This window comes from Aegilops tauschii, chromosome 2 (assembly GCF_002575655.3).
Source record: "Aegilops tauschii subsp. strangulata cultivar AL8/78 chromosome 2, Aet v6.0, whole genome shotgun sequence".
In the NCBI taxonomy this organism is placed as follows: domain Eukaryota; kingdom Viridiplantae; phylum Streptophyta; class Magnoliopsida; order Poales; family Poaceae; genus Aegilops; species Aegilops tauschii.
In genome coordinates, this window is record NC_053036.3 from 123233502 (window position 1) to 123242691 (window position 9190).

The 9190-nt window shown below is 51.9% G+C and overlaps 1 protein-coding gene across 1 annotated transcript; it reads left to right on the forward strand.

Moving 5' to 3' along the window:
* LOC109784964 (uncharacterized) lies at nucleotides 1-1298 on the forward strand. Its single transcript, XM_020343571.4, has one exon. The coding sequence runs from the start codon at nucleotides 272-274 to the stop codon at nucleotides 1073-1075; it is 804 nt and encodes a 267-aa protein (XP_020199160.1). The 5' UTR covers nucleotides 1-271; the 3' UTR covers nucleotides 1076-1298.
* The last annotated feature ends 7892 nt before the right edge of the window (nucleotides 1299-9190 follow it).

Sequence of the window (9190 nt, forward strand, 5' to 3'; positions counted from 1 at the left end):
CGTTTTGTTCTCCTCCTCCCTCTCCCTCTTATCCTCTCCGCCCCCGTATAAGTAGCAGGGCGCACTCCATTACGTTAATCCCATTCTTACATCCATCTCCAGCGCGAGCCAGAGCACGCTGGTTTGAATATATACTGACTCTCTCCGCGCACGCACGCCCTGCCTAGAAGCTTGCGAGGACGAGGAGCAGATACCGAGGAGAGAAAGAGAGGGAGGTCGGCCGCTGTCGTTTGCACCAGGCCGAAGCGATTCTTGCTCGAGGGGTGGTTACATGGCGGTGACGGCGACCACGGCCGCGGCGGCGGCCGCCATGCTGGCGGCGGTGATGGCCATCTTCCTCTCCTTCGTGCTCTGCTTCTACATATTCCTCTGCGCCAAGAGGTCCCGCGGAGGGGCGCCGCCGCCGCCGGGGAGCGGCGTGATGGCGCACCTGCGCTTCTTGTTCTGCGGCGGGGACGGGAGGGCCGGAGCGGGGGACGGCGTCGCCCCCTGGTTCTACGACGGGGGCCTGGACGACGCGTCCATGGCGTCGCTGCCCCGCCGGGAGGTGGCCAAGGGGGAGGCCATGGACTGCGCGGTCTGCATCACGGAGCTCGCCGCCGGGGAGACGGCGCGCGTGCTGCCCCGCTGCGGCCACGGCTTCCACGTGGACTGCGTCGACATGTGGCTCAAGTCGCACTCCACCTGCCCGCTCTGCCGCTGCCCGGCCGTCGACGCGCCGCCGCTGCCGCCCGCGCCCGTCCAGGCGCCCGAGGCCGACCAGGAGTCGCCCAACTTCCCCACCAACGTGCTCTTCTTCGGCTCCCAGGACGACGTCAGCACCGGCCGCGCGCAGCCGCAGCAGCAGCCTCCCGCCGCAACGACGCCTCAGTCAGCGCCTACTCCGTCGCAAGCGCAAGCGCCGGCCGCCGGGGCGTGCGGGCTGCGGCGGCTACTCGGGTGTGGCGGCGCGTCGCCGCCCCCGGCGCCTCAGGAGGAGGACGCGACCAGGGACATAGAGATGGGGCTCGCCGGCGGTGGCGAGAGCAGCGCGTCGTCGCGGCAGACGAAGCCGCCGCAGCCGTCGTCGTCGTGACGCCTGGGCTGGCACGGTGGACTTTTCCTCCTCCAACCTTTTGTGATGTGCCGTCTTCCTTGCGTGGCGTCATCGCAAGTTTTCCCAGCGTCTCCCGGTTACTCTTACTCGGTCTCGGAGTAAAAACTGTACAGATTTTTATAGATGTGTGTGATGTACATGTGGATAGAATGATCATGTTCCGGCATGACACCACAAAGAGAAGAAAACAAGTTTGCCTCCATACATTTCGTCGTTCCTTCTCGTTCTTTCTGCACGCCATTGTTTTCAATTTTGCAACTTGCAAGCGGTCAATTCAGCTGCAGCAGCGACAGCAACCCACTATACCGTTATTCAGTTATACTTCCATTCTCTGTCGACCTGCAACTGCCAGCCTGCAACTGTAAGCATTGCTGACAGTAGTAGTAGTAGTATATTCACCCTGCCAAACTTGTTGTCCGGCTCTTGTTTTTCTCTGGCCGCCCGTTGCGAATGTCAAAATTGTGCCAAAATTGTCATGTCACTCCCCCTCAGAATGCGGCATCTGTCAAAGCGCCAGGGACCTCGCTCGCTACGCACGCACGTACGCGCCAAAACTGGAGATTTGACAGGCGATAAGCTGAGAAGAACATGTATGACTGCACATTGTTCTCCAACTCCGCAAGTACGCCGCATTATCAACCACCAGTCCACCATCACCACAGCCAACTGATGCACTAATCAACCACTATTCCCGAAAGAAACAACAAAAAATCAGGATTTCTCTTGCATAATTGTTTCATCAGCGCTTTTCGAAAGGAAGAAAAAGAAACTGTTCCGTTAACCCATTTTGGTTGCCTCATATAGTTAGTTGGTCTAAAAGAAGTGGGTTGACTTGTAAGATGGTTGAGTTCTGCCTTTTCTTTTGGTTTTTTAAGGAGAAATGATAGTTGAGTTAGCAGCAAGCATGGTGACGCCGGGTGGTTGGCCAAACAAGCAACAAGGACAGCAGAAATCAACCCAACAATTTGGAGAATAGCTGAGCTAATCGCTCGCTCGCTCGCTCGCAAATTAGTTATAATTTTCCCTTTCCAACAAAGAAAAGTGAGTACTATATATGGGAGGGAGGCCCCATGACCGTGGCGCAGGAAGAAAATTCCGGTTTGCTTCCGCGAGCCACCACTGCCACCAACGGATAGGTATCTCGCGTACGTGTCCTTCTCAGGCCTCGCCGTCGAACATACAGGACGAATGCGAATACATCAGCATCGATCACACGCACACGCACAATAAAAAATCTTGGGTTCTTTTCATATTTGCTTGGCTCGCTCGTCGTCTATCCATGGCTTCTTCTTTAGCAGATAATATGTGATGCTCTGCTCTCGTTGATAATGGAATCGCTGCAACAAAACTGATGATGTTTCGTTCATAATAATTGGAGCCCTTGCTTACCAACTCTGTGAGCAGCTTGCTCGGCGAGCCCGGACCCTTCCAAAGGGAGATCTTTCTAGACGGTTCACGGCCGAGCCTATCTGCAAAACACATCCCTTTCTTCATCAATGCATTTGTTGTATCCTAATCTGACGCTGGCCTCTCGGCAGGGAAAATAAAAGAGATTCCGAAGATGATCGCTCGATGGGTGCATCAGGAGGCGAAATGAGCCTGAGGCTCTCGGCATGTCCAACATGTATATGTCGACAAGAGTGATAATTGCGATAACCCTTATCCAGAATTCCGGATCATGTCGCTTTCCTCTTAGGTTAGGCTTGCTTACACGCTGGCCGCCGGAACAGGCATGGCGTGTCTGATATTTTATCAACACTGATCAGCGCCGTTTGGACATGAAAGAAATGGTTGAGGACTAGATTAAAGCTGATACTATTACGAAGTTGACTGCGTGTGTGTGTATGGATTTGTTCGGGGATTTCTAGCGGTACAGGTCTGGCATCGGCATGGACCAATAGGGTGTGCCACGGAAAAGATGAGTACATGAGGGGTCATGGGCCTGAAATTGACATGGATCCGTTCTCCGTCGGGCTCATGGACGGCGCTTTCGGAATCGGAATTTTTCTTCTAGCATTTCGAACATGAGATGTGGCTGCAGTTTATCACGTTGAAATGCCTCGCAGGTCCCGGCGATATATGCCGGTGATGGATCAGCTCGGGCTCGGAGGAAGAAATCGTGGTCGACTCGTAGTAGTATACATGTACCACTGCAGCTCTCAGGATTATTTCCTGTCCGGCGGTTTATTCTCTTGGGTTTATACTCCTGCCAATTGGTGCGAGAGAAAGTAGAAAACGTGCGGAAAGCAGGCCAGGGGGGTGGTGGCCGGGCCACCATGCATTTTTCTTTGGTTTCTTCTTCTACCCTGAAAAGTAGACCGAGAAGTTGCCGGCATGTGGAGAACAGAAGACGGCTGCGAATTCTGAAATGGGCGACACGAGGCCGAATTCCAGGGTGGCCTCCAGAGCACAGGCGCAGCTATAGCCTTTTCTTTTGGAAGAGCCTGCTGTGGCGCCAATGATGGGTCAAAGTTCCAAGACCTGATTAGTCCTGCTTGCCATCATCTAATCTAAGATTAATTAAGGAAGTGCCTACTGTGTCCAGCCTCCAGCGTAGACGTGGTCCTCACCAAGAAATATGTCCGAGTCCGGTCTACTCGCGGCTCATTGCTGATGCATGCGCACGACCGGTTCCGGCAAATTTGACAAATTTGACCTGTGAACGAAATCAAATCACAGAATGAACTGCCCGTAAAACTATTTCACGCGGCTGACCTTTTTGTGTGACGCCCGATACGAAGACGCCACACTACACTGTGCAACGCCTCACAGATAGGCGCTACACGACTGGCCAACGTTGCATCCCAGACTGCCTAAAAATTGCTAAGTCATTGTGCAGAGCCTAAGCGCTAGGCGCTGCACTGTATAGTGTGGCGCCTAGCTCTCAGGCGCTGCACTAGTGGTTGCACTACAAAATGAATCAACCACTAGTGTAACGCCTAGAAGCTAGGCGCTGCACACTGACTTAGTAATTTTCGGATCACACGGGTGCGACGCTGGCCAGGCGTGTAGCGCCTATCTGTGAGGCGTTGCACAGTGTAGTGTGACGCCTTCGTGTCGGACGTCACACAAAAAGATCAGCCGCGTGAAATAGTTTTACAGACAGTTCATTCTGTGATTTAATTTTATCAATAGGTCAAATTTGTCAATTTTACCACGGGTTCCCGGGCTGAACGGAGAAAAAGAAACTCCGGTGCTGATGTACCGAGAAAGAAAAACGAAATGTATCGAGATTGTTCGAATGACGGCGTCCGAATCTTCTACTAGTGTGAGCAAAGGCGGCTGCTGACTTCCTTCCTGATGCGAATGGGAGGCGGCCATGTGCAGGGCGCGGGTGACGGCAGGCGGACAGCGAGCCACACGCGGTGCACGAACCAACGACGGCCACGCAGCCACGGGGACAAACGGACAAGAGAAATGCCGGCGGGGCTGTACTCGCGAGTCGGGACGCTGCGAGGCTGGACGGCGCGGAATCGCGCGTGGAAGTGAGCTGAGGTGCCAGCGCGATGGCGTGGCATGGGCTTCTGTCCTCGGTGGCATGGCCTTCGTGTGTGTGAACCTTAGGTCAACTCCGACTAGCACCGCACTTGTACATCTATGTCTGTTTTGGATCTAGACGCAAATAACACGGCCCAACGCACGGCCTCCAATGTAAAATCTGGCTGCATCATGTCCGTTTGCACCAGTAGCGGACCCAGGAAAATGTCAGGTCCTAGACCGACCCAGGCATCCTTCGGAGCACTGTAACTACAGTGGTGTACTGTAGCTGCAGTCAACGAAGTAAGTCGCCTCACGCCCGCTGCCTGGGCCCTAAATCCGCCTCTGGTTTGCAACTATATCTGACACAAACTTGAGCTGAATTTGCGTCCAGACAGACATGGACGGACGCATGCGGGTCTCTTGGTGTCCGTCCTCGCGCCTGCATTTCAGCCGTCCAACCACCTCCCGCCGGTCCTATTTAATCGGCATGCATAGACGGACCAGTATGTCAACTACCCGACCGCCCCCGCCGAGGTCCTTTCTAATGGCAACCCGTCGACTGACCGGTCCACATCCACACACTTCTCTGCCCCCTTGTCGCGCCCGACAAGCCCTAGGTCGCGCCGCCTACCCTGCTCGTCAACGCTAGACACAATGGGATGTGGAAGTGGATCTCGGGGGCGGCCATGAAGCATGCCGCTGAAGCCGGGTCTTCTTCTGCCTCATCAGGCTCGAGGAGCGCCGTCGGCTTCTCGATCTCACCGCCCGCCGCCGCACCGCGGCAGAGGCCGTACGTGAATATGGAGGTTTGTCAGCATTACTAGGACACGGGCAACCCATTGTCGTGGCCCGACGCACACCAGCCAAACAGGTGGCATCTCATCCTCGATTGGGTGCCCGTGCGACCATCCCGACGAGTCCCCGATGTGGGACATGTGGTTCTGTGAGGAGCACGACATGCGGCCGTAAACTTTCTTTGGCCCCGTGCTCCAAGCCTGTCGCGACCGCATGCACGTGCTCTAGCCCCTCCCCATGTGCGTGCTCCCAGCCCACCCCGTATACGTGGGCATGCGCGGGTGTGCGCACCTACGCGCTCGTTGTCCGCACCGCCACCACCACCAGCCCTCAACGCCGAAGAGAAGGAGGAGCTCATGAAGAAGGTGCTTGAGGACTCGGTCCTCGAGTACGAACGCAGCCAGTGGGAAGGCCTAGACGTGCAGCTCGCCATGTCGACCGCGAGCGATGTGGCCGTCTCGGAGCCGGAGGACGGCGTTGTGCTGGAGCCGCCGCCGACGATCTGGGACCCGGTGTTGGTGGGGCATTCATGGACGTGGACGTCGATGCTACTATGCATGAGGGAGTACATGTCGGCCTTGCTCATGCCCTGAGATGAGTGGTCACCATCACCGTCGCGTGCACCAACGGTGTAGGCGCCGCCCGCCCACCTGTGGCAGCCACCTCCGTTCGTCAACGTCACCATGGATGGCAGCGATGATGACGACCAGTGTTAAATCTAGGGTTTAGTAGTTATTTTATGCCTTTTTATGTACTTTAATGTTTAAGATTAATACACCGTCGTGGACGTGGACTTTTGGTATGCATGTTTTTTTTACAATTTGTGAAATGCGTCGTCCGCCTTGGCCGCAGCTATGGGCCGGCCGATGCAAACGGACGCTCGTGTCTGCCTGGCTGACCCAAACGGACAAAAGGGACATTCGTTTGCATCCGCCGGTTATAGTTAGCCTTAGGGTTCAGGGTTTAGGCCAACTCTAATGCGCCGACGCAAATGGATGCAATTTTTGTCCGCTTGGGTCGGGTGTGGGGACGGTGTCCATCCTCATCCGTGCAAATATGGCCAATGCACACATTTGGTCCGCCTGGCCGGATTTTTCCCAACAAACATATTTCCGCAAATGAAGCTAGAATTCATGTCGGCATCGTGCCAACATACAAAAATGAACGCCTCTTGGCCATAGTTAATGCCGACATGCATGCCAGCATACAAAAAAGCGCCTCTTGACCACAATTCATGCATCTCGGTCGTACTCCATGCCGGCATACAAAATAATCGCGTCTTGGACATAGTTCATTCATCTATCTCGGGCATCTCCTTTTGCTTCTTCTTGAACCAAGCCCCTTTTCTTGGGGAAACGTTGCTCGAATCGACCGTCATGATCTCCACTTCCTTCAAGATCCACACGAGCTTCACCTCGTTTGCTTTTGTCCGAGCATAGCTCTCCCAGGCTTTTAAATCTAGGCTGATACGACCGATATATAGGCCGATATATCACTTTTGGTGCTCTACCAATATAAACAATACAAATCATTTGTAATTAATATTTTCAAACATATCATCTGATATGGACCGAAATATCGACCGATATGGCCGGTATCTAGCCCGATATGTCCACCAATATAGAACTATACGTAGAGACAGCGATTATTTATTAGAATGAAGTGGAAATAAGATTGTGCATTTACAACTTCATTATATATTAAAGTCATGCACAATGTTTCGTCCCATGCATATATATTGTATTGTTTTTAATCATAGAGTAAGGATTTTGTGAATCTTTCCGTAATAGTTTCTTAATCAACAAGTTAATAAACCAGGAATCTAAAAGTGTCATGTTAACGCATTGACATCATATATTTTGTTATAATAAAAATAATTTTTTTGAACAAGAATAATGAAAAAAAGACATGTCGAAGCCAAACCTGTACGAACCCGATATCCGATATTTGAAGCTTGAGCTCTCCTCAATCTCGAGCTTCTTCTTTTGTATGTCAAAGAAGGTCTTCATTTGCTCCTGTTTCTCTTCACACTTTCTCTCCTCTCTCACTTCCTTTTGGGTCGTGAACCCCTTTGAAAGTGTAAGTTATCGACTAGAGGGGGTGAATGGGAATTTTAATAGATTCTTCAAAAAGACAAGTTTTCTAAAGAATAACAGGGTGATGAATAACTTACCGGAGAGTTTGTTACACTATGCACGCAAATCAGAGTAGCAGCAAAGTCATCATAACGAAATAGAACATGCATAGAGATTAGCATGGTGAAAGTGCAAGTGTCACTTTAATTATATTTTGGTGTGATGACAATATGGTTAGTGGAACTAATATCGGTTGCTAAAGTTTATCTCAGGATATTGGTTACAAGTTATTCTTGATGGAGGTGTGCGACCCCCCCCCCCAATTCAAAAACATCAAAGGCGTGGTTTACCGACGGCTTGAAGGTTTTCTTTTTTGTTCGATTCGAGTCGAAGGAAAGACTGCACTATTAAGAGGGCTCATTGTGGTTTTATGTCGTGTGGGGATGACTTTGACAAAACTCATTCACCAGCCTTCCCACTCCTACCACCAAATATCCTTAGTGTGCTAGCTGTGGTATCCCGTGCACGCGGGGTCTTTTGACCCCCGTGCTCATGGGATGCTGCGTATGTCCCTGGATACCCCATGCGCCAGAGGCTGACTTAGCCCGTGCGCACGGGGTCCAACGGGCAAAAAAAACCACCCAGCCAATAACACTACAAAAGCCCCGTTCTTCCTCCTCCATCCCTAACCCTAATGTCTGGTTGAGCTCCACCATTGCTACACCTCATTTTGCTCAATACTCTCAATCCCTCCACCCAAACTTGTTGAAACTTTGGGGATTGGAAGAGCAAGACCCGATCTACACTTTGACCAAACCAAATCGTGTTCCCTGCAACATTTCTCCACCATTGACTTGTTACTCTTGGAGCTTGGGCTCCTAGTCGGTTAGAGGTTCCTCTGGAAGCTTCCTTGCTTGTGGTGTGCTCTGGAGAAGTTTGTAAAGGTGTGGTGGTCGCCTTCCAGACCAACCCTGAGTGATAAAGGCTCATCCGTTGGGGGTGACTCGAAAGAGATTATGGTGAGCCTTTAGTGGCGTTCCACATGCTTTGGCTCCGGCAGTGCTCTAAAAGGAGAGTAGCTCTTCCCCAAGGAAGAGTGAACTTCGGGACCATAATCAGCGTCTTCGTCTCACTTATGGTTAATCCTTTCCCGCACTTTACTTTTATTTGTATGCTTGTTGGCTTGCTAATTAGACTATTTTTTTAGCATATTTTGATTTAAGCTTGCTTGTCATATAGGTTGTGTTCACCTATTTGCATATCTAGTGAACCCTATTTATCCGCTAAACCTTAAAATTGACAAGAAAGATTAAAATTTGTAGTCTCCTATTCAACCCCCCTCTAGCCGACCTATCGATCCTTTCAACAGGTATCAGGGCCTCGTGCTCGAATATAAGGTTTTACAACCTTAGAGGATATGGATGACCCAAGGAATGTGGGAGGTGTCGCATCCCTTGCGAAGGATGGTTTAACCTACCCCCCGCCGTTCCCGATGCACTTGTTGCCCCGGTCGTTGCTCCCGCCGCCCCCTCTAACACGGGTGTTGTGGTTATGATCCTAGCAATGAGTACTAGGGGCACGAATAAGGGGCAGAGACTAGCTATGGCGTAGGTGTAACACTCGGTGTTTAACGAGTTCAGGCCCCTCTCGGGGGAGGTAAAAGCCCTACGTCTCATGCCCTGAGGCTTGCATTGATTTGATGGGTATGGTTACAGAGATTGAACGTGCCTAGTTATGGAGAGGG

Coding starts and splice junctions, on each gene's coding strand:
- LOC109784964 (XM_020343571.4), top strand. CDS start 272: ATGGCGGTGACGGCGACCACGGCCGCGGCGGCGGCCGCCATGCTGGCG.